Here is a 27,152-nt window from a genome sequence, read left to right on the forward strand (position 1 = left end):
ATCAGAGAGTCTCTTGGACATTGTATCAAGAAGGATATAAGCAAAGCTATATTATTATGACAACAAAATTGTAAATTCTGAAAAACTAGAAAAATTTAAAATGTAAAATACATGCAAGGATTAATTTTTATTTTATTGTATAAATGCATTATTCACAGGAGAAATTTGACTGATTCTCTAAGGAGAAAGCACTGATATGGGAAAAGAAATGATCCAAAAGAATTAAGTGTAGGAACATTTTCTAGATAGATATAGAGTACATAAGCATATGCATTAGTTTATGCATCTGATCCTTATAGATTAAATTATGTTTTATTCAAAAAATCTTTAGGTGATTGAGTAATGTTGATAACAAGATAAAGGTAAAGAAATCATGAAATATAAAGTAGATATACCTAAGTCTTTTCAAGTTAAAAATGTCCAAAAACATTTTTGCATCATGCAAAGCCCAATACTTCCAGGATTAAAAAAAGAGAAATCATTGATTACATTGGATAGGACAGTTTCAATTGAATAATATTAGAAACTCAATTATAAAGGGTACTCAAGAGAGTGATAGGAGAAAAAATGGAGGCACCAGAACCATATGTAGATACTTTTCATATAGAAAGAACACAAAGATAAATAAAAGAGAGAAAGATAGAGACACACACTTAGGGAAACAGATAGACTTAGAATGTTAAGCAGTTAAACAATATGTCAGGCATTGTGATAAGTTTTAGGAATTCAAAGATAAGCAAATAAAATAGTCTTTACCTTCAAGGAGTTTAAAACTTTTAAAAGAGGATATAACACATACAAAAAAGCTAGAAGTGGGAGGATGTAAAGACAGCATGATATGCAGACCACCAGGAAGTGGCAGAGAGGCCTAGTTTGAGGAAAGAAAAGGTGAGAGCATAGAATCAGGTGCCCCCAGGATGGAGTCCAGGTTTTATATCGGAGATAATTAAAAAGATGGCTAGAATGGAAATAGAATCATGTGGATGACATGAAGTATGGGTTGTAGAACTGAGAGAGTTTAAAGGAGCCTCAAAATAAATGTTGAAATCCTCTCATGTAATGATAAGAGATGGGCAAGAGAGGAAAAAGGTGAGCTTAATGTTGACACCTTAATGAATAGGCTTCACATCTGTGGGACATTTAAAAGGTTTCATCACAATATAGAATATAACATTTGAACACACTCCAAAAGTGTTCTTTCTAGATCCAGTTCTCCCTTCTCTATCACATTCTATGCCTCTTTCACATAAGAGCTCTTGATTATTATTTTCAAGTATTTGAAGTGCTTTCAAATAGAGAAGTAGATGTGTATACAAGACTGACTATTTGAAACTAGATAGAAAGTAGTACACTAGTGCCTATCATAACACTTTTCTCATTTAATAGATACTTATTGAATGAATGAATGTTGATGAAGGTCCTTTCAAAGAAAAAGCTCCATTTCTTGTAATTTTCCCCAGATTAAAGTAGAAAATATCAGAAACAATTACCCCTAAAAACTTAAATTCAGGTTTTCTGATCCTAATTTCCTCAGTTTTTCTCCTCCACTCTATCATATTGTCCCCTCAGTAAAAACTAAATTATTAAAATGAAACTTAACATGCTTTCTCAAATTCCAGGTCAACCTGTCTTTTGTACCTCTTCTAATTAATCTATATTTACAAAAGTAAAAGGAAAATCTTCCCAAATCTCCATTAGATAAAAAGGAGAGATTTATGAATGTAGAGTTCATTTCACATACATTTTCCAGGTCTCTAAACTCACTAAAGATCAAGCTGCTTTGCCATCACAGAATTAATATTTAAAAAGATATCTTTTCTATAAAAATAAATTCTTCTTACAATATAGCTACTCAATAAAATAAGAGTAAGACTTTTTATCACAGTCTAAATTTCATTTCCAAACGGGTGTGCATAACATATGCAATTACTGAGCATTGAGAGTCAGAGGGAACCATTAATTATTGTAACAACCTTTGTAATTTTCAAGTTGACCAGGCTTGGTTTCTTAAACATTAGCCAAAAAGTAATAAAAACAACTGCATTCAACAAGAGGGAACAAAAGTAGATTGTTGTTTAATCATGTTTTATTCTTCCTGACCCCATTTGGAGTTTTCTTGGCAAAGATACTATAGTGGTTTGCCATTTCCTTCTCCAGCTCACTTTACAAATGAAAACTCAAATAAACAAAATTAAGTGACTTGCCCAGAGTCACATATGTCTGAGGCCAGGTGTGAACTCTGAAAAACTACTTTTCCTGATTCCAGGCCAATGTTTTATATACTGTACCCCCTAGCTGCCAAAGGTAGACAATTGTTATTTTAATATTTTAACAGATAGAATAAGTATAGGAGCTTGCCTAGAAAGATCTTTGGTCAACTTGATGGGTTTTCAAAGTAGTGTGCATTTAGGATTTGGATTGTACTTCTTTGTAGAGGACATTTATAATCAATGTGATTAAGTAATTATAGATCCATTCAGAATTCATTGAGAAAAAATAATCAAATCTCAATAATTAGGGATGATCTTTTGGGCTTGAACTATTCTGGGAGTTAGGACCATTCTTGCACATAGAACAGAAAGTAATAAATAGTACTATAAGTTTATTTGAGAAGTGCAACTAGAGGAGCCTGAAAATGCAACTCTCTCATTGAACCACTAATGACTGTCTTTTTAAAATATCATATTGTAGGCAAAATACTTTCATCCATGGAAAGGGTTGGGGAACAAGAAAACAAGCATTTTTTTCAATTACATATAAAAATATTTTAATTTTGAGTTCATATAATTTTTCTTCATCAGCCCTTGTGTTGCTGCAAATAGCTAAGCCATTCATTTTAATGATCATCTTAAACATTACAGCTGGTGTATGCCATGTGCATTTATTAGTGCTTACTGTGTGCTAGGCTTTGGAAAGATAGAGGTATCATATTTCTGCCAAAGATATGGCAGCCATGGATAAGAGAACTATGTAGCTGAATGGAAGATATTCCTAAATCCTATTGTCCTGGTCAGATGAGAGGAATTTCTTGAAAAGTTTGAGTCAATCAACAAGAATTATTAAGTACCTATTTTGTGCTGAGGATAACAATTTAATAATGCTATTCTCAAAGAGTATATATTCAAGGAATGGAGAGACAACATATACACATGTAAGTCTAAATAAAATAAAGGTAATTACATACAAGGTAGGTGAGTGGGGAGAGCACTAGCAATTGATGGGATTAAGAACCGATTTATGTAGAAACTTGAGTTTATGCTAAAAAAAGAAGGATTCTCTGACACAGAGGAGGATGAAGTACATTATAGGTAGTATAAAGGCACAAAGAATGAATATGGGGACTTCTGGCCAAGATGGCGGAGAGGAGGCACACAGCTATGTAAGCTCCGCGTTTTCTCTCAGAATCCATTTCATTACAAGCCTTTGAATTAATGCTTGACTGAAAAAAATCCCACAAATAGTTACCAAGAGAAGACATCCTTGAAATTTGCCAGGAAAGGTCTGTTTTTGCTCAAGGACAAGGAAGGGTTTAGATCCGTTGCAGGCTGAGGGCAGGCAGTGATAGTGAGAACCCAGCAGACAGCTCACAGCCGAGCAGAGGTGGGGGGGAGGAGGGGTGGTGATCTCAGCCATCTCTGCGGGGAGAGGTTTGCTGCAGGATCAGATTCTTTGCCCTGGCAGCAAGTCAGTAGCCCAGCAGAGAAGCTAAAAACACTGGGGGGGAGGGGAGGGGCAGGGAGGAATGTGAAGAATACAATCCCGAACAGCTGGAGTCTCTCTTGGGACCTGGCCACCCCTCTCCCACAGTGTCTCAGCACACTCTCAGAGTCTCAGAGTGCAGGTGCAGCACAGTCCTGCTAGTGCCTCACTGCTACCTCCCAAGTCTGTAGAGGAAGCTTGGTAACACCACCCAGTCCCTCCCCCCCAAAAAAGCAAACTCCATTTAGGGTTTTTTCTTTTTTTTTCTTTGCTAGTTTGTTTTTGATTCTTCTCTGACAAAATGAACAAAAAATTGAAAAGGACCTTGACAGCTTCTATACTGATAGAGAGCAGACTCTAAACCCTGAGGAGACTAAAAACAGACTCCAGGTGAATCCCAAAAGGAGGAGATCATCTGTTCCTCAGCATAGATGAATCTCATAGAAGAAATTAAAAAGGCTCTCACAAGAGAGCTAGAAGAAAAATAGGGAAAGGAGAGGGAGACTTGACAAGAGAGTCTGGGGAAGTCATCCCACTCATTTAAAGACAGAGTGAATAAAGAAATCAAATCCTTGAAAAATAGGATTAGTGAACTGGAAACAGAAAATAGCTCTCTAAAAAATAAAATAGGTGAAATGGAAAAAAATTCCATAGAATTGAACAATGGAATTGAATGACTCGAGGAGACAAGAAGAATCAGTCAAGCAAAACCAAAAAAAGAAAACAATAGAAAAGAATGTGAAATACTTTCTTGGGAAAACAACAGACCTAGAAAATAGATCCAGGGGAGACAATCTGAGAATTATTGGACTCCCAGAAAAGTATGGTGAAAAAAAGAGCCTGGACACTATTTTCCAGGAAATTATCAAAGTGAACTGTCCAGAAGTCACAGAAAAAGAGGGTAAAATAGACATTCAAAGAATTCATCGATCACCTACTGAAAGGGATCCTAAAATCAAAACACAAAGAAATATAGTGGCCAAATGCCAAAACCCTCAGAAAAGGAAAAAATACTGCAAGCAGCTAGAAAAACGCAATTCAAATATAGAGGAGCCACAATAAGGAATACCCAGGATCTAGCAGCATCCACATTAAAAGATCGAAGGGCCTGGAATATGGTATTCTGAAAGGCTAAGGAACTCAGTATGCAACCAAAAATAACTTACCCAGCCAGAATGAGCATCTTTTTCCAAGGAAGAAGATGGACATTCAATGAAATAAGCGAATTTCACCTATTCTTGATGAAAAAAAACAGAACTTAACAAAAAGTTTGATCTATAAATATAGAACTCAAGAAAAACCTAAAAAGGTAAAAATAAATCTTGGGAACTATATTTCTGCTATAAAGATGTATAAAGAATATGTGTATACCTTGTTCCAGAAACTAGATGTGGAAAGAACATTGTACCAGAAAAAGGGTAAAGTGGGGGTACTACATCTCATGAAGAGGCAAAGGAAACCTATTATATCTGAGAGAAAGAATGGAGGGGGATGAATATAGTGAGTATCTTACTGCCTTCAGAATTGGCTTTAAGAGAAAAATTTTAAACATATTCAATTTATGGTGAAATTTCTCCCACCTCATTGAAAAGTGAGAAGGGAAAAGTGAAAAGGGAAGGAATAAGCTAAGCAGAAGGAAATATGGAAACTGTGAGGGAAAGGGGTAAGATGGGGGAGGAACTCTAAGGCGGGGGGAGGGATACTAAAAAGGGAGGGCTGTGAGAAGCAAGTGGTGCTCACAAGCTTAATACTGGGAAGGGGGATAAGGGGGAAAGAAGGGAGAAAAGCATAAACAGGAGTTAACAAGATGGCAAGTAATATAGAATTGGCAATTTTAACCATAAATATGAACGGGGTAAACTCTCCCATAAAGAGGAAGAGGTTAGCAGAATGGATTAAAAGCCACAATCCTACAATATGTTGTTTACAGGAAACACATCTGAAGCAGGGAGCTACATGCAGAATAAAGGTAAAAGGTTGGACCAAAATCTACTGTGCTTCAGGTGAAGTCAAAAAAGCAGGGGTAGCCATCCTGATCTCAGATCAAGCTAAAGCAAAAATTGATCTAATTAAAAGAGATAAGGAAGGGCACTATATCTTGCTAAAGGGTAGCATAGATAATGAAGCAATATCAATATTAAACATATATGCACCAAGTGGTGTAGCATCTAAATTCTTAAAAGAGAAATTAAGAGAGCTGCAAGAAGAAATAGACAGCAAAACTATAATAATTGGAGATCTCAACCTTGCACTCTCAGAATTAGATAAATCAAACCACAAAATAAATAAGAAAGAAGTCAAAGAGGTAAATAGAATACTAGAAAAATTAGATATGATAGATCTCTGGAGAAAATGTTATGGAGACAGAAAGGAGTACACATTCTTTTCAGCACTTCATGGAACCTATACAAAAATTGACCATATATTAGGACATAAAAACTTCAAACTCAAATGCAGTAAGGCATCCTTTTCAGACCACGATGCAATGAAAATTATATTCAACAAAAAGCCAGGGGAAAGTAGACCAAAAAATAATTGGAAACTAAATAATCTCATACTAAAGAATGATTGGGTGAAACAGCAAATCATAGACGTAATTAATAACTTCACCCAAGAAACCAATAATAATGAGACATCATACCAAAATGTATGGGATGCAGCCAAAGTGGTAATAAGGGGAAATTTCATATCTCTAGAGGCCTATTTGCATAAAATAGAGAAAGAGAAGGTTACAATGAATTGGGCTTACAACTAAAAATGCTAGAAAAGGAATAAATTGAAAACCCGTCAAACACTAAACTTGAAATTCTAAAAATAAAAGGAGAGATCAATAAAATTGAAAGTAAAAAAACTATTGAATTAATTAAGAAAACTAAGAGTTGGTTCTACGAAAAAACCAACAAAATAGACAAACCCTTAGTAAATCTGATTTAAAAAAAGGAAAGAGGAAAATCAAATTGTTAGTCTTAAAAATGAAAAGGGAGGACTCGCCACTAACGAAGAGGAAATTAGATCAATAATTAGGAGTTACTTTGCCCAACTTTATGCCAATAAATTCGACAATTTAAATGAAATAGAAGAATACCTCCAAAAATAGAGCTTGCCCAAACTATCAGAAGAAGAAGTAAATATCCTAAACAGTCCCATCTCAGAAAAAGAAATAGAACAAGCTATTAACCAATTCCATAAGAAAAAATCCCCAGGACCAGATGGATTTACATGTGAATTCTACCAAACATTTAAAGAACAATTAACTCCAAAGCCAAATAAACTATTTGAAAAAATAGGGATTGAAGGAGTCCTATCAAACTCCTTTTACAGCACAGACATGGTACTGATACTTAAACCAGGTAGGTTGAAAACAGAGAAAGAAAATTTTAGACCAATCTCCATAATGAATATTGATGCTAAAATCTTAAATAAAATATTACCAAAAAGATTACAGAAAATCATCCCCAGGATAATATACTATGACCAAATAGGATTTATACCCGGAATGTAGGGCTGGTTCAATATTAGGAAAACTATTAGCATAATTGACTATATCAATAACCAAACAAACAAAAACCATATGATCATCTCAATAGATGCAGAAAAAGTATTTGATAAAATCCAACATCCATTCCTAATAAAAACACTTGAGAGCATAGGAATAAATGAACTTTTCCTTAAAATAGTCAGGAGCATATATTTTAAAACGTCAGTAAGCATCATATGCAATGGGGAAAAACTGGAACCATTCCCAGTAAGATCTGGAGTGAAGCAAGGTTGACCCACTATCACCATTATTATTCAATATTGTATTAGAAACACTAGCCTCAGCAATAAGAGTCGAGAAAGAGATTAAAAAAAATTTGAGTAGGCAATGAGGAAACCAAACTATCACTCTTTGCAGATGATATGATGGTATACCTAGAGAACCCCAGAGATTCTACTAAAAAGCTATTAGAAATAATTCATAACTTTAGCAAAGTAGCAGGATACAAAATAAATCCCCATAAATCCTCAGCATTTTTATACATCACCAACAAAATCCAATAGCAAGAGATACAAAGAGAAATTTCTTTCAAAATAACTGTTGACAGCAGAAAATATTTGGGAATCTATCTACCAAAGGAAAGTCAGGAATTATATGAGCAAAATTATAAAAAAACTTTCCACACAAAGTCAGACTTAAATAATTGGAAAAATATTAAGTGCTCTTGGATAGACCAAGTGAATATAATAAAGATGACAGTACTCCCTAAACTAATCTATTTATTTAGTGCTATACCAATCAAACTTCCAAGAAAATACTTTAATGATCTACAAAAAATAACAACAAAATTCATATGGAACAATAAAAAGTTGAGAATCTCAAGGAAATTAATGAAAAAAAATCAAATGAAGGTGGCCTAGCTGTACCTGATCTAAAATTATATTATAATGCAGCAGTCACCAAAACCATTTGGTATTGGCTAAGAAATAGATTAGTTGATCAGTGGAATAGGTTAGGTTCACAAGACAGAATAGTCAACTATAGCAATCTAGTGTTTGACAAACCCAAAGATCCTAACTTTTGGGATAAGAATTCATTATTTGATAAAAACTGCTGGGATAACTGGAAATTAGTATGGCAGAAATTAGGCATGGACCCACACTTAACACCATATACCAAGATAAGATCAAAATGGGTCCATGATCTAGGCATAAAGAACGAGATTATAAATAAATTAGAGGAACATAGGATAGTTTATCTCTCAGACTTGTGGAGGAGAAAGAAATTTGTGATCAAAGATGACCTAGAGACCATTACTGATCACAAAATAGAAAATTTTGATTATATCAAATTAAAAAGCCTTTGGTCAAACAAAACTAATGCAAACAAGATTAAAAGGGAAGCAACAAACTGGGAAAACATCTTCACAGTTAAACGTTCTGATAAAGGCCTCATTTCTAAAATATATAGAGAATTGACTTTAATTTATAAGAAATCAAGCCATTCTCCAATTGATAAATGATCAAAGGATATGAACAATTTTCAGATGATGAAATTGAAACTATTACCACTCATATGAAAGAGTGTTCCAAATCACTATTGATCAGAGAAATGCAAATTAAGATAACTACACACCTGTCAGATCGGCTAAGATGACAGGAAAAAATAATGATGAATGTTGGAGGGGATGCAGGAAAACTGGGACACTGATGCATTGTTGGTGGAGTTGTGAATGAATCCAACCAACCTGGAGAGCAATCTGGAATCATGCCCAAAAAGTTATCAAACTGTGCATACCCTTTGATCCAGCAGTGTTACTTCTGGGCTTATATCCCAAAGAAATACTAAAGAAGGGAAAGGAAACAAAATGTTTGTGGCAGCCCTGTTTGTAGAGTCTAGAAACTGGAAACTGAATGGATGCCCATCAGCTGGAGAATGACTGGGTAAATTGTGGTATATGAATGTTATGGAATATTATTGTTCTGTAAGAAATGACCAGCAGGATGAATACAGAGAGGCTTGGAGAGACTTACATGAACTGATGCTAAGTGAAATGAGCAGAACCAGGAGATCATTATATACTTCAACAACGATACTGTGTGAGGATGTATTCTGATGGAAGTGGATTTCTTTGACAAAGAGACCTAACTCAGTTTCAATTGATAGATGATGGACAGAAGCAGCTACACCCAAAGAAAGAACACTGGGAAATGATTGTAAACTATTTGCATTTTTGTTTTTCTTCCTGGGTTATTTTTACCTTCTGAATCCAATTTTCCCTGTGCAACAAGAGAACTGTTCAGTTTTGCAAACATATATTGTATCTAGGATGTACTGCAACATATTTAACACATATAGGACTGCTTGCCATCTAGGGGAGAGGGTGGAGGGAGGGAGGGGAAAAATCGAAACAGAAGCAAGTGCAAGGGATAATGTTGTAAAAAAAATTACCCTGGCATGGGTTCTGTCAATAAAAAGTTATTATAAAATAAAATAAATTAAAAAAAAAAGAATGTATATGGAATACCATGTATGAGGAACACAATAGAGTCTCATTTGGCTTAAACCATAGAGTGGGAAAAGGGAATAATTTACAATGAGACAAGAAAGATAGATTGAAGCCATTTGAAAAAGGGCTTTAAAACATAACAGAAGACTTTATATTTTGTTCTAAAGACAAAAGTATATGGGATGAAAAGTGAAAAGTATAAGATGGAAATCAGAACTTGGGAGACTGGATGAATATTGGTGTTTCTCTTAAAATAAAAAAAAGTACAGAATGACAGAGGATTTGGAAGGTAAGATTGAGTTCTGTTTTGGCAATGTTATGTTTGAGATATAGCTAGGACTATTGTAAAGGGCTGAAACTTTGAATAGGTGTGCTTGAATCAGGCAATGGAGCATTTAAGTCTAATTAGCTATTCAACAATGACTATTAGCATATGTATGGAATTGCTCTTCTCACAGTTAATGCTGGCTCAATGTTTGGAGTTAAGAGAATTGTAGACAAGGATTAAAGGGTGAGGAGAGAGAAACCAGAGATCTTTCGTTTGCTATAAGACAAAGAGAAGAGAAGTTGGTGGCCAGTCTGGTGGAGGTTTGTCTGTCTCCTTCACTTCTCCCCCTAAAGACTAAGGACTTTTACTTATCCTGACTCCAGCTGTTCCTAAGGCCTCCAGGGAGATAGTCCGGACTTTACAACAATCACTTTTAAAAGCTGGATAAGCAACTGATGATATAAAATTGGAACCAGAAAAAGATATTCAACCTAAACATATGGTCTCTCCAATGACATTTTGTTATCAGTCTTTTTGATTTGACAGTTATACTCATTTCTTATGATGATAAGAGCTTGCAAGCTAGGCAAAACCATATCAGACTTCAACTATTTCCCTGGAAAATATAATATTTTTGTCAATTTTCTGGACATTACTGTGATGGCACATAACTTAAATAGTCACAAGTTTTCCATGTAGACTCACTAACATATTCAGTATGCTTTGATCTGTTTGGCATATTTGGCTAATCCATATATGCAGAATTGAGTCAAATGCTTTCAAATAATCAATAAGGATATTTTAAACAATATTTAGTATTATTTTTTCAATATCCATAAAACTGATAAGGGTTATTCTTTACACTCAAGATTTTGGTCTAGCCTTTTGACTTCCTAGCTAATATGTTTTCTTTTGTTTATGATTTATTTTCTTTTTTTTACTTAGTGAAACAAGCTGTAACTATTTTCTATAAAATATAAACATGTAACTGGTCTATATTTGGGAGGATTCTTGATGTTCTCATCTTTTTGGTAATAAATATGTGATGCCTTCTGTTAAGAAAAAAATGGAGCAGGCTTGAATCAGGGAAGAAGCTGGTAAAGTGCTTTGTGAGCAATTCATATGCCACTCTGAAGGATTTAAGCCAATAATTATGGATCTTATCCAGACTGCTACTTTCCAGTTTTGCAGAGAAGCTGGAATTTCAGGCACCTCCCTTGATGCAGTTATTTTGTTGCTCACATTGACAGTGCATAAGCTTTTTATTTTGCATTTGACCCAACCTGCACTTTTGTCGTTCTCTTCTACTTTTGACCATATAGAGGACTGGAAATTTTCCATTTTCTCTTTATTCAGGGTTTGTCTCTTTGTCCTCTAATTTCTTTGCTTTTTATACTTTTATAATGTAGTTTTTAATTAATATTGGTTTTTTCTTATGCTGTTTTTATTTATTTTAATTGCTTAACCTTTTGGTTTTTGTTATCACTTGTTGACTAAGAACAGTGATATTACCTTAATAAAACTGGCTGACTCAGCTTCCATGTCATATTATAATAGGTACCATACTATTTTTAAGGCACTAAAAATCTTCACTCTATGACAACTTGACCAGCATTATCTTTCTCTCATTTAACATTTGCAATCAGATTTCAAATTCTTGGTGATTTCTTTTAAATGTTATTCATTTCCCCTCTATTGTTTTACCACAACATCACAAGCTACTATTTTTCCTGCTGTTCCTCTAGGCTTCAGCTCTGGTCCTCACTGTCTCTTGAGCATAATAGAAGATTAGAGTAGATACTCTAAGTCAGGGCTTCATAAACTTTTTCTACTCCTATCATCTAAGATATTTTTATATGAACCCAGGTAGAGAAGTAGATAAGATTGGCATACAAATCAAATATTTACTAATAATATATCATTTCACAACTCCCACATTCATATGAATTTGCCACCCACAGTTTATGAAATTTTGCTCTGAGATACTTTCTAATTCTAAATGCCAGCTGGACAACTTTCTAAATTATTCTTTTAAAAAAATTCTTTCCAAAATATGTCTAACAGGTGGTCTCCTGGCCTTTCTTGAAGATCTCTGGTGACTAAATACTCACCACCTTTCAAGGCAGTCCATTCTACTATAAATGACTTTAATTGTGATGAAGTTTTCTTTACGTGAAGTCTCTATTCTTCTGTGTAATTTACCATCTACTGTTTCTAGTTCTTCTCTCTGGGAACAAAAAGAACAAGCCCAATCCCTCTCTCTAAGGGATAATTCTTGAAATACTTTAGAGTGAAGAAGTCATCCTTCCCACAAATCTTGTTTTCTCCTGGCTAAACATTTCTATTTCCTTTAACCAGTGCTTTTATGGCATTGTATAAAGATCCTTCATTACAACCTAGAAGACCCTGGGAGCCCTCCTCCTTAAATTTTAAGTTATTCAATTTGGACCAATGTTATGTTTTTCCTGGATCTTTTTGAATCTATCATTCAATATGTTAGCTATGCTTCCCAACTTTATGACATCTGAAAGTTTGATAAACCTGACATCTATCATTCTTTCAAAGGTTTCCCTCTTCTTGTATTAAAAGTTTTTCTGTTAGAGATACAAAAGATTAAAGTTATATAGAAAGATTTTAAAGGTAGGAAGATGTGTTCAGTGACATTTGTCATCATCATTTGTCAAGTTTTTCTATTTTGCCAATCATTACTAGTATGCAGGCAATAAATTCTTCTTTCACTTTTTTTTCTTTTGAATCATTCAAGAACAACCTGTTATGGTTCCCTTGCTATCGTTAAAATACACGGTCTTCAGCCTTCTCAGGTTTGGATTTTTATCTTTCAATATTTATTCATAGACTTAGGGACTTGGTTAGCTAATGTAGAGACCATATTCCTTTCTATTATTATCTTACCTATTAATTTATCTGCTTGTATTCAAAGTTTACAGAGATCTCTTTGCTGTCTCTAACAGGAAAATTCTAATCAAATAGGAATACTTTATAACATACCTTAGGTTGTGGCCACAGGCAAGCAGGGGGTCCTAGCTAGAATTCTAGGGGAAAAAGGGCTGGTGGTTTTTCACCAGATCATAGGTTAGAAGTGTATTATGCATATCTTTCCTTAGATCATGCCAGCTTTTAAAAACTAAAATCTTTTAGGCCCTCAGAACTAGCTATAGAAAAATATCTGAAGAAAATATCCTCTCACCCTAGAAGCAGAATCCAACTCTAACATAAGATTAAAAATCAAGAAATAGACTTGAAAATAAGTAAACAAGAAATTTAAAAGTTTGCCATAGAAAGTTGCTATAAAATCAAAACACAAATTTATAAGAAGGAAACAAAGTCAAAACTGCTATTTCTAAAACATCAAAGAAAAATGTAAAGAGAAAACCTCCTCAAAAAGCGGAATTGGATAAATTGAAAAAGAGGTACAAAATTTCAGTGAAGAAAAAAAAGCATCTTAAAAAATAAAATTGGCCAAAAGGAAATGGAGATATAAAAACTCATTGAAGAAGATAATTCCTTAAAAAGCAAAATTGAATAAGTGAAGGTTTCATAAGACATTTATGGGGAAAAAAAACCAAGATCAAAAGAATGAAAAAAAAAAAAAACAGAAGAAAATGTAAAGTATCCCATAGGAAAGACCTACTGACCTGGAAAATAGATTAAAGAGAGATAACGTAAGAATTATTGGGTTACCTGAAAGCCAATTTTTTTTAAATGCCTCAACATCTTGCAAGAAATGGTCAAGAAAAAATGCCTCAATATTCTAGAACCAGGGCAAAAAAAGAAATTGAAAGAATCCACTTATCATCTTCTGAAAGCGATCCCAAAATGAAAATTCCCAGAAATATTATAACCAAATTCAAGAGCTCATAGAATTAAAAACTACAGAAAGAAATCAAGATAACACAAGATTTAGCAGCTTCTACATTAAGGATTAAGAGGACCTAGAATGTGGTATTTCAGAGGGCAAAGGAATTAGAATCACAACCAAGAAAGCAAAATTAATTATTATCTTTCAGAGGAGAAAAATAAATATTCAATGAAATAGAAAAATGTCAAGTTTTGACTTTCAAATACAAGAATCAAGAGAAGCAATAAAAATAGGTAGACAGGAAAAAGAAACCATAAAGAATTCAATAAGATTAAACTATTTACATTCCTATATGGGAAGATGATATAGTAATTCCTAAGAATTTTACTGTAGCAGACAGTATATGTATAGATAGAGAGTGTGAGTACTAGTTGACTATGACAGAATGGTGATAAACTGAAAATGGAGATGGGGGATGATAGATGCAAAGGTAGATTGGGGGAGGCATTAATTACAAGCAAAACACTTTTGAGGAAGAACAGGATGTTTTCATTTTTTTTATTATAGCTTTTTATTTACAAGATATATGCATGAGTAATTTTTCAGAATTGACAATTGCAAAACATTTTGTTCCAATTTTTCTCCTTCTTCCCCCATCTCCTCCCCCAGATGGCAGATTGACCAATACATGTTAAATATGTTAAAGTATATGTTAAATACAATATATGTATACATGTACATACAGTTATTTTGCTGTACAAAAAGAATCGGACTTTGAAATGTGTACAACTAACCTGTGAAGGAAATGAAAAATGCAGGCGGACAAAAATAGAGGGATTGGGAATTCTATATAGTGGTTCATACTCACTTCCTAGAGTTCTTTCACTGGATGTAGCTGGTTCACTTCATTACTGCTCTATTGTTGAAGAGGGCCACATCCATCAGAATTGATCATCATATAATACTGTTGTTGCAGTATATAATGATCTCCTAGTCCTGCTCATTTCACTCAGCATCAGTTCATGTAAGTCTCTCCAGGCCTTTCTGAAATCATCCTTCTGGTCATTTCTTATAGAACAATAATATTCCATAACATTCATATACCACAATTTATTCAGCCATTCCCCAACTGATGGGCATTCCCTCAGTTTCCAGTTTCTGGTCACTACAAAGAGGGCTGCCACAAACATTCTTGCACATACAGCTTCCTTTTCCTTTTTTAAGATCTCTTTGGGATATAAGCTCAGTAGTAACATTGCTGGATCAAAGGGTATGCACAGTTTGATAACTTTTTGAGCATAGTTCCAAATTGCTTTCTAGAATGGCTGGATGTATTCACAATTCCACCAACAATATATTAGTGTCCCTGTTTTCCCACATCCCCTCCAACATTCTGCATTATCTTTCCCTGTCATTCTAGCCAATCTGACAGGTGTGTAGTGGTATCTCAGAGTTGTTTTAATTTGCATTTCTCTGATTAATAATGACTTGGAGCATCTTTTCAATTGGCTAGAAATAGTTTCAATTTCTTTGTCTGAGAATTGTCTGTTCATATCCTTTGACCATTTATCAATTGGAGAATGGCTTGATTTCTTATAAATTAAAGTCAATTCTCTATATATTTTGGAAATGAGGCCTTTATCAGAACCTTTGACTGTAAAAATGCTTTCCCAGTTTATTGCTTCCCTTCTAATCTTGTCTGCATTTGTTTGTACAAAAACTTTTCAATTTGATATAATCAAAATTTTCTATTTTGTGATCAATAATGATCTCTGGTTCTTCTTTGGTCATAAATTCCTTCCTCCTCCACAGATCTGAGAAGTAAACTATCCTATGTTCTTCTAATTTATTTATAATCTCATTCTTTATGCCTAGATCATGAACCCATTTTGACCTTATCTTGGTATACGGTGTTAGGTGTGGGTCAATGTCTAGTTTCTGCCATACTAATTGAGGAGGAACACGAAGAGAGAGAGAGAATAGGATAAACTGAGCAGAAAATGGGATGGAGTTAGTAATCGTAATTGGGAAAATATTTCAGTAAGTTTCTCTAATACGTTTCTCAATGTATTTAGACGTGTTAAATCATGCTCTCAATTTCTCAAATTCTCAAATTATTTCTCAATATATTTCTCAAATATATAAAGGACTGAGTAAAAATTATAAGAATACAAATCATTCTCCAATTGACAAAGAGTTGAAGATAATTTTCAGACTAATCAAAGCTATTCATAATCATATAAAAATGCTCTCAATCAATATTGATAAATACAAGTTAAAGCAATTCTTGAGATATCACTGTATACCTACCAAATTGACTAATATGACAAAAAAGGAAATATACAAATTTTGGAGAGGATGTGGGAAAATCAACACACTAATACCTAGTGGTGGAGTTGTAAATGAATTTGAGTACTCTGGAGGAGAATTTGGAAATATGCACTAAGAGTTATCTTTGACCCAGCAATACCACCACTAGATTTGTATCACAAAGAGGTAAAGAACAAAAAGGAAAAGGATCTATATGTACAAAAATATTTATAACAGCTTTTTTAGTGATGGTAAAGAATTGAAATGTGCATTAACTGGGAAATGGCTGAACAAATTGAATATATGATTGTGATGGAATAATATTGTACTATAAGAAATGATGAGCAGAATGCTCTCAGAAAAACCTAGACTTATATGAACTGATGCCAAGTGAAATGAGCAAGACCAGGAGAATATCGTACACAGTAACAGCAATATTGTTGATGATCAGCTGTGAATGATTTAATTGTTCTCAAATTCCAAAGTACTTATGAAAAATTCCATCCATCTCCAGAGAAAGAACTGATGAAGTCTGAATGCAGATTGAAGCATACTTTTTTAAACTTTATTTTTGTTTTTTTTTTAAGTTTTTTTTCCTTTATAACATTACTAATATAGAAATATGTTTTACATAACTGCATATGTATAATCCATATCCAATAGCTTGCTGTCTTAGTAAGGAGAAAAAGAGGAGAAAAGAAAGATAATTTGTAACTCAAAATTTTAAAAATGAATGCTAAAAATTTTTATGACCGTTCTCTTCAGGACTAAGCTCACAATGAGGTACTCTATTTCTTTCCCTCATACTGTCTTCCCTTTAATGGCACCTCTCTCCTTACTCCAGCTAACTCTGGTTAGTTTAACCTGATAGTCAATGGCTTTCTCCCTCCTCAGAAAGTTTTTCCTTTCTCTTGCTTAATTTTCCCCAGAGAAACTTGCTTAACTATATGCTTTCCAAACTATTTAATATTTGCCACTCATGGTGCCTATTTTATTTCTTTCTTTCTTTTTTTTTTTTTTTTTGTAAACTCTTCTCTTAGAAAAACCTTTTGGCAAAGAGAAAAAAATAGTTTTTAAATGCAATTGGGAAAATTTTAAGATAGAAAAAAAAAACATAGATGAACTGGGCATACAACTTTTAAAAAATAGAAAGCTAAGCAATTAAAAACAAACTCAAAAATGGAAATTTTAAAGATCAAAATAAAATCACAAAATTGAAAATAAAAATGGAATTAAGAAACAAAATTAAGAGGTTTAAGAAGGAAGGGGAAATGTGGATCCATTAGTAACTTGGTTTTCTTCTTTTTAAATTTCTCTTTTTTTCTTTTTAATTTTAACTTAGCTACAAAATAGGAAAAGGAAAAAGCTGCCATATGCATAGCAAAATATAAGATAGATTTAACATATAAAGCAATAAATTTCCATTTCAAGAAAACCTTTATAATAAATATTACACATTGCAGTGATCAAAGCTGTCCATCTCTTCTTTGTTTCCTTATAAGTTTTCTTTTGTTCTCTGGTGTGTAATTTTTTTCAAAGAGAAAGAAGGAAAAAAATGTCATTATCACAAAAGAAATAGAGTTCTCCACCTCACATGCACAAATACCTTTCAACATAGGGCTAGGTAAAATATGAAAAAGAGGGGGAAAGATTTAACAAAAAGAACAACCAAATTAAAGAATTGGAGAATGAAAGAGGTTAAAGATACAGGGGTTATTTAATTTAGGCAAGAAAAGCTAAGAGGTTACCTTTTAATGATCTTCCTAAAAAATTCAGTAGTAATTTTTTTTTCCCTCATAGGCTTTAATTCTTTTATTGTTGTAATTTATCTATAAAGAAAAAATTAAATTCCTTCAAGGGGAGGGGATTTTGAAGATTTTCTTCCTTTCTAGAGGTAAAATAGAACAGATGCCTATCTATCTGAAATAGCCCAAGTATTAGGAATAAGTAGAATAATGGGCTATATCATATTTTTAAATGAGTATACAAAACAAACTTTCCCAGAAATACCCATAGCACCCTTCTCACTTATGAAAATAAGAAAAGTGTTAGTTTGTTTTTTGTTGTGGTGGTGGTTTTTTTTTTCCTTTGGTGAGACAATTGGGCTTAAGCGACTTGCCCAGGGTCACACAGGTAGGAAGTATTAAGTATCTGAGGCCAGATTGAACTCCAGTCCTCCTGACTTCAGGCTGCCGCTCTATCCACTGTATCACCTAGCTGCCTCATGTGTTAATTGCTCACTCCAAAGACCACTCTCCTCAGGCAATTAAGAAAAATGTATATTTTAAAATCTTGTAGTAGATAATCTCTTAAGATCACTCCTACCCCCATGATTCTGTGAAGTTTTATTTTAGAAAGTCTTTTTTTATAGTTGTCATCAATCTTATAAAACTTTAAAACTGATTAATTTTGTTATAAATTTGTAATTTCATGCCATCTCTTTTATCAATAAATTTCTACAACTATAAATTCTACATCTTATGGTTTTCAAGAACTACCTTGGGGCAATGAGATATTAATGACAGCTTTAGACACACAATCCTAGGTATATTAGCAAAACTAAAACCTAGATCTTTCTGAGTTTTGAGGCCAACACTTTAAAATACCACATTAACCTCTTAATTCCTATATTTACTTTGGTGCCAAAGATTTATGTGTTGACCCACCTGTGTACTCCCTCAATCCATGAAGATCACAATTTTCTCCTAGCCTTAGTTGGAATACTGATTGACTGTGGCCAAAAATAAAAATAAAAATAAGGGAAAAAATGTCATCACCTGCTGTCTATCCCTCTGGTGCTGAGCCTTTCCATGCTTATTAGATAGCATGGTCTTCGGACAACAGACATACAGTCTGTCACTATGCCCAAACTTGAAGCTTTTCAAGGTTGGCAAGCCTTACCAGAGTTTTGTATTATGCTGGCATAGCCTTTGAAAATCCAAGGTCACCTCTAGACCACAATTAAACATCAAAAAAGATTTCAGTACAGAGTCTAATTACTATATCTTTTGAATAATTTTATTGTATCCACTACATTGATACTATTCTTCAGACGGTTCCAAATTAAGTGTTTTCTCAAAAATTCTTCAAAATCCATCTTCACAGAATGAGACTTTAAGGCATCCATGATAAATATTAACTTTCTCATTTTGAGGGACGAAGGTAGAATTAATTGAATAATTTTAATTATAGTCTCTAGCAGTAAAAGTAACTTGTTTCTACCTTTTAGCCCCTCTATTCTCTCTTTTATGCAAAAATTTGGTTGTGTAATCATTGATTTAATCATAATGCTTCCTATTAGTATTCACAATGTATTCCTGACGGCCTTAACCAAATAAATTAGGTATGCATCTAAGTAATGTTTTATCATATGTAAAAGTATTTTTTTAACATAACAATCTCTTTCACTTAAGAATGTTCATTCTTCATGCTCATTCTCCAAAACTTCTATACTGTTTGCATAGTACAGTTTTTACAAACTGGAAATAGATTTTGTTTATTTCTGCTCATTTGTTTTCAGACAGATAGCCATACTCTAAATCATCCAAGGTTATGGCTTTTTTAAATGGATTGGTTCTGACATCTGATACTAAGAACATTCAAATTCTAGGATCTAATTAGTTACAAATATTAAGAGACATATAGAAAGTAATTTATAAAATTCAGTCATACTATATGAAAATATACTTATCACCAGGCTGCTACAAAACCAAGAACATGATTTCATCAAATGATGTGTTGTTTTCTGTGAAAGGCATGCTAGCATGAAAATAGATATATCTAGGTGCCAAGTAACAGCGAGTCCATCCAGAAGTGCCAAAATAAAAGCAATTGCTTAAGAAATATGACAAGCTGAGCTTGATTCAAGGTAAAAGAAAGGCTTCCAAGTGTGATTGCTAGCATTATTTACGTAGCTTGAACTAAGTGAAGGGAGGAGAGGAAGGTAGAACAAGAAAAAAATATATTTCAGTACAAAGATACATAATAATCAGAAAGAATAAGATAAAAATTTAAAGAAATGAATACATTTCAAAAAATTTCATTCTGAATCAAAGAAAATCTTATTCTATGTCATGTATGTTGTAATATAATTCATATCATAATGTATACATAATAAGTAGGAAATAAGGGGAAAGGGATAGTGTTTAAAATAGAATTTAGGCTTTATTTGAAAAGATAATTATAGGCAAATGTAACAAAAGAAAAGATTAAATGGAGCAATAAGAACTTCGGAATAATTATGTAGTAATTAATGTATAATCTCTTTTGATCTTTTTTGGGGGGAAGGTAGGAAAGGAAAATGAGGTGAAAGGGAAAATGGCATACATTAAAAAAAAACATTGCTACAATGTTTTATTTGTCAAGCAATTTTAATAAAAATATGTTCTTAATATTTTCATGTCTTAATAATTGTCTTTCACAAATTTCATTTTAAATTCTGGCTAATTGTGACTTTCACTTTGTCTCTGGTTTAAAGGAAGACATTTTGGAGACTAAAAGTAGCCTTAATGACCTCAGAAACAATGTCATTTTGCATTTTTTCATTCCCAGCATTTAGCAATCATAGATGCATTTTTTTCCCTGAATAGTGGGGACATGATTAATATTTGCTAAATTGGCTTGAACTACTATTCCATATTTTTATGCAGTCTGAAATAAACAATATTCCTTTCCATAAAGATCATTCAATTTTAAAGCATTTATTAATTATCTATTACATGCAACATACTGCTGAGTGCTATGGATACTAAGAGTAAAATAAATATTTCTCTCCCAGGAGAAACTTACATTCTACAGAAGTAAATACTCTTTCAACAAATCAGAATTCCTAAATAGCCTCAGCCAACTGGTATCCTATTGTTGCCCAACAGGAAAAATCAATTATAAAATAACTATGCAAGCTTTTGACTTTTCCAAGTATAAAATCCAGGTAAGAGATGAGACTAGAACATGCAGATACAAATTCCTTACATTATCTATCATGTGTTAAAGAAATGGGAGGAAAAAAAACACATTTTTAGTATTTATCTTCTTGTCTTCTAGGATACTCTATACTTCAAGCTATTATGGAAAAAGCAGGACAAAATGGTTGGCATGTCAGTGCCATATGTGTGGAAAACTTTAATGATGCCAGCTACAGAAGACTTCTAGAAGATCTGGATAGAAGGCAAGAAAAGAAATTTGTAATAGACTGTGAAATAGAGAGACTTCAAAACATATTAGAACAGGTAAGTCTTGCGTTTGTCACCTGCATCTGAAGTCTACAAGTATTTTGTTTGATTTTATGAAAACTCTTAACTTTATAGTTATGAGACCTTTTTCAAACATTTGGATTGAGAGAACATTTTACCAATTTTTGAATTTGTAATTTCATGTTTCGGACTAACATGTGTCTGGTCCTTCTTTTCTGCATTTCTTAGAATACCTTATCTTCCTTCAAAGTTAAGCTCAAATGTTACCTTTTGTAGGAGGCCATTCCTGGTTCTTTTTATGAGTCCTGGTGACTTCATGCCCTGTCACCAGAATTACCTAGTATTTATTTTGTTTAGATGTATTTTTGTATATATCAATACATATATACAAACAAATGCCATTTCCCTTAATAAATGTGAGGTCCTCAAGGGTAAGAATTGTTCATTTTAGTCTTTGAATTCCTAATGACTAGCATAGTTCATGGTATATAGCAGATGCTTAATAAACACTTCACTGATTGACATTTGGATGCTTTATCTTGCTCAACTAATTATTTTTATTCCTAAGATTTAAAAAATGGTCAGAAACTTAAAGGAACTAATAAGATTTTAAGTTGTAGGTATTTGAAAGCTCCATAAGGATGACCTTTGAGAATCACTAAATTACTTTAATTTTATCTTCTAAATTCTATAGAATTCTGTGAGTCTCATAAAAGGAAACATTTTTGATTTTTGGAGAACAGATTATCATAAATTTTAAAAACATACAAACTAGTTTGCATGTGGAATATTTTCTTCTAGCTGGCTGGGCAGATAGAAATAAAAGACTAGACATAAATCTATACCTAAGAATTCCTTCATAAAGCACATGAAAATATTTCTACATTTTATTTGAAGTAGGCAGGAAAAATAAAACAGTCATTGTATTATGTTATAGGAAAACATCATCAAACATATAGATGTGTTTTGCTTTAATTCTGGATATAATATTTTAAAAGTCTATTTTTGGATATAGTTATTATTACTATTGCATCATGATTATAGTGAATTCATGCCATCTAGTGGTCTAAAAAATACTTGCTTAGTTATATCTACCCAAGATAGGTTAACTCAAATTCCACAGCTTCTTAAACTGTCATTGTGGACCCCATTGTTTTGTACATAGCTGCAGACCAAAAACACAAGCGTTTGAGAACAGTTCAATAACATGTATACACATGTAAAAGACAATAACATGTATTTACATATGGGCTCTCATAACTGAATGTGGAGGTTGAGAAATTACTGTTTATTATCAATAAATGTTTCATTTGTATGCCTATTTTTTATACCTATATATCAGAGTTGCTTAAAAATTTCTCAGGGGGCAGAAGTAAGAGATCATGAGTGGGAAAAGTTTAAGAAGCAACTATATATATAAACAAGATTTTTTTATTTGCTATTTACAGTCTCACACATATAATTATAAATTTTAATTTGTTATATTAACATATTTGCAGAAAAGTTTTAGGGTGATATGTATATATGATAAACTGTAGCCATATGTTGTGAAAAATCACCCTTTTTTCTCTTTCTTCTTTCATTCTTTCTCTCCTTTTTGCCTTTCTTTTTGAAAGGGAAAACCTTCAAAGATAGCTAAGAGAGGCATTGTATTAAATGACCCACAGGGTCATTTTCAACTTTTTGATGTTTCTTTCTTTAAATGATATGGCACTTGTAAACATAGAAAGTGGGGGGGGGGAGAGATAAGCTGCTATTTTATAATCATTGCCAATCTAGATGTGACTTTATAAAAGGAGACAATAGGATGTTCACATGATAACAATCATTTTAGGAAAGTATGTATATATATTGGCAAGTACAAAATATAAGCAAATAAACAATCCCAATTTCTCATCTTGAAAAATTCTCAATAGCTGTCAGCTATTTAAAGAATATGTCATTACCTGGCATGGGTTCTATCAATAAAAAGTTATAAAAAAAATAAAATAAAGAATATGTCAAAGTTGAGTGTAAATACATGTCATTGGCTTTTGAACTGTTCTCAAACTGTTGTGTCTTTAAACTTCTTTTTCTTTATTTCTTCAAATAATTTAAATATAATTCTATATATAGCAAATGGTGCTTTTATTTAAACCAAATACTATAGATGAACCTAGGACTCCCAATAATATATATGTCTTTCATGTTCTTGAATATACTCCAAAAAAATCAAGAATTATTGACCTTCATTCTATTTCTCCTCAGAGATTGTTTCTTTTTAATTAAAGTTTTTTTATTTACAAAACATACGCATGGATATTTTTTCCAAAATTGACCCTTTCAAAGACTTTTGTTTCAAATTTTCCCCTCCTTCCCTCCCACCCCTCTCCTAGCTGCTGGGTAGTCTAATACATGTTAAATATGTTTAAATACATGTTAAATCCAATATATGTATACATATTTATACAGTTATCTTGTTGCACAAGAAAAATCAGATCAGGAAGGAAGAAAAAGAAAAACTGAGAAAGAAAATAAAATGCAAGCAAATAACAGAGAGAATGAGAATGCTAATTGTATTCCATACTGTTCCCATGATTCTCTCTCTGGGTGTAGATGGCTCTCTTCATCGCTGAACAAGTAGAATTGGTTTGAATCATCTCATTGCTGAAGAGAGCCATGTCCATCAGAATTGATTGTCACAGTCTTGTTACTGTGTATGGTGATCTCCTGGTTCTGCTCATTTCACTTAACATCAGTTCATGTAGGTCTCTCCAATCTTCTCTGAAATCATCCTGCTGGTTGTTTCTTACAGAATAATAATATTTTACAGCATTCATATACCATTGTTCAATTGATGGGCATCCACTCAGTTTCTAGTTTCTTGCCACTACAAAGAGGGCTGCCACAAACATTTTTGTACATGTAGGTCCCTTCCTCTCAGAGATTCTTTCAAAAAATTTTTAAATGGACCTATATGTCACTGGGATAGTAAGCTCCCTAATAATGAAGCATTGTCTGCCAATGCACATCCACAATCTGCATCCATAGATAGTTGCTCATGGAATTACAAAATTAAGTGACTGTCTAGTACAACCAAATATTATGTATCAGAGGCAGGACTTGAATCCAAATCTTTCTGAGTTTGAAGACAGGCTATCTATCTACTATTCCATTAATGCTTCTCTGATATTTTAGGACAAACAATCCATTTTTGTGTGATTCATTGACTGTAGTTTAGATTTAGATTCTGAGTTTAGATTTAGAATTTTGGAAGATCAAGAGAAAGGCTTTGTTCTTTGGTTGCTTTATTAGGACACACACAACCTCCAGATGAATTATTTCTAGTTCCCTTCTAACCCAACTGCACTAAGGTTTGAGTAACTAAGGCATGTATATAATTCATATTAAATCCCGTTGGACGACTAATCCCCAAGGTGGCTTGATTCCCAAGACTCTATTGTTGAGGACAGAGTAAACTCCAAAAGATGCCTCCGATTAATGCCTATTTAAAAGACACATGACAGAGTAGGTGATTTAGTTTCTAAAAAACACTGACCCATTTCAAAGGCTCAGCTAGTTTTTAAGGAGAAAAACAGAATATTTGAGTGCTCTGGATAAGCTCTCTATGTAACTCTTAAATAAGCTTCTTGTTAAAGTGCTTGGAAATATGAATTTTTATTTCCATGTCCTTATGCTCCCCCCAAAAAAATAAAGATCCCAGGAATTCAACTTAGAATAGAACTTGTGTATTTCCTAATGAGTTCCGTTTTTTTCCCCTTTTTTCCTGATATCTACATAATAATAATTATAGTGATAATAGACTTTTATCCCCTAGGATGCCTCTCACACAAAAATCTCCTAAATGGTTTCAAGAGCCATTATTTCTGTGAGAACATAATGACCTTTCAGTGGCTTATAATGAATATTTTGCCCACCTTAAGGTCTACACAACAAGGTTTTCTTTTACTATTCTAACAAGGATGACAAGTCTACTTCCCTATACACAACCACTTCCCCCTAGTAAACAAATAACTATTGTATTTACTACCTCTCAACTAAATTATTTGGTGTCATTTCTGGTTTTATTTTTATTTATTCAGATAAGCTGAAAATAGATTAACTACTTGCAATTCTGCCTTTGACTCATATTGTTCTTTGACCTTATCTACATCATATGCTTCCCTGTGTCCCCTATTCCTCTTTCTTTATTAAAGAATAATCTAGTTTAGAGGATAAGCAATAACGAATATAGTATAATCCTTACTAAATATTTAAAAAGCTAAATATTAAATCACAGAATGCCCATGGTAAAACCTGTAAACAATGCTTACTTTTTTGGTACAGGCAGGGTGAAGTGATATATTAGCACACTTCTGGTCAGATGAAGACTTTCACGTTATTGCTATATACTGTCAATAATTAGTTAACTGACATTTTAATTTATACCAATTTGCAAAAACATAATGGAAACAGCTCTTGCAATTTTCTCTCAAAATATGTTAATGAACAACTAAGCTCAGAGATATACCTCATCTGCTGTCCATTTTTCTAAATTATGTTTATGCCATGTACAAATAAATTCTTATCCATTTCCATGTAATGCATATTCATTAAGAAGCTTCAAAAAAGCACAAATTTTGTGCTATATGTCTTTATTCTTTCTTTGAGAACAACAACAACAAAAAAAAAACTTTTAAAAAAGTAGAACTTGAGGTAAATTTGTTGTTTGGTTATTTTTGTCACATCCAACTCTTTATGACCTCATTTGAACTTTTCTTGGCAAAGAAAATGAAGTGATTGGAAATTTCCTTCTCTAGGTCATTTTATAAATGAGGTAAATCCGGTTAAGTACACACAGCTAGTATCTGAGGCCACATTTGAACTCAGGAAGCTGAGTCTTCCTGATTCCAAACCCAGAATTCTATTGTGCCACCTTAGCTGCCTTAATAGACTTACAAAAAGAGATTTAACTTAATTAAATTGCAAAGTTAACAATAGAGCATTTTATTTCTTTATAAGAAATTCTTTTTTCTAGAAAACTCATTCCCAAATAAAAATATATTTTATTATAGTTTTGTTTAAATCAATTCCTAAGATTTCATTACTGTGTAAAACTATTAATGTAGAAATTCCCTCTATTAATGTAGTTTGGCTCTTTAATTTAGTATTAGAGAGTTGCTTATGAAACAGTGATACACCCACGTTCAAATACCTAGCTGTGTATCTGATCTGTGTGTCAAATCTATGGTACAGAATCATAAATCTAGGACTGGCATGGGTCTTCGCAAACCTCCTTCCTTTTACACCTGATTAAGAGAGGTTAAAAATACTGCCCAGGTCATATTTGCAGAGCTGGAATTCAAACTAAGACCCTGTGACTCCAGGTCTGTGGTCTTTTACTTGAAAAGTATTTGATATGTCTCACAGTATTTCATCTTCCAAATTACCTAGTCTCTATAGAGACTATTATCCCTAATTTACATGTGAGGAAACAAAAAGAGAAAACTTAAGTTACTTAAGCATTCTACTCTAGCTAGTGCTAACACATCAGTTTTCATACTTTGATATATGCTCAGATGAAAAAAAATTATATTAAGATGTTATGAGTCCATATTTTTTTTCAATTTTGAATTTACTCATTACACCTAAATGAAATATAAAGGATTAAGAAAAAAGAAAAGAAAGCTTTATGTTCTATATGGAATCACTGACAGTATTGCAATTAATGAAGATACTTCAATGACAACTACATTAAAAAGGTCAATAAATGCTGAAAGCTAAATGCATATTTTTCTAGTGCATTGTTTTTTATCACTGTACTTAACTGGGGATTAGGAGTACTGCATTTGGAGTCATCAACTGTATACTCAAATTCTTACTCTGCTTTGAAGGAT

At 32.9% G+C, this 27,152-nt stretch overlaps 1 protein-coding gene across 8 annotated transcripts in view; it reads left to right on the forward strand.

Annotated features, from left to right (window-relative positions):
- GRIA4 (glutamate ionotropic receptor AMPA type subunit 4) overlaps window positions 1–27,152 on the forward strand; it is a 485,575-nt gene that overhangs the window by 315,834 nt on the left and 142,589 nt on the right. For all 8 annotated transcript variants that reach the window (XR_007952112.1, XM_051986908.1, XM_051986911.1 and 5 more), the window contains one exon: window positions 21,128–21,312. Coding sequence is in view for 7 of the 8 variants with exons in the window: in XM_051986908.1 (XP_051842868.1) it covers window positions 21,128–21,312 (185 nt within the window). In the remaining variant the exon portion in view is untranslated. The remainder of the gene's footprint in view (window positions 1–21,127; window positions 21,313–27,152) is intronic.

The sequence above is a fragment of the Antechinus flavipes genome, chromosome 3, assembly GCF_016432865.1.
Source record: "Antechinus flavipes isolate AdamAnt ecotype Samford, QLD, Australia chromosome 3, AdamAnt_v2, whole genome shotgun sequence".
Taxonomy (NCBI): domain Eukaryota; kingdom Metazoa; phylum Chordata; class Mammalia; order Dasyuromorphia; family Dasyuridae; genus Antechinus; species Antechinus flavipes.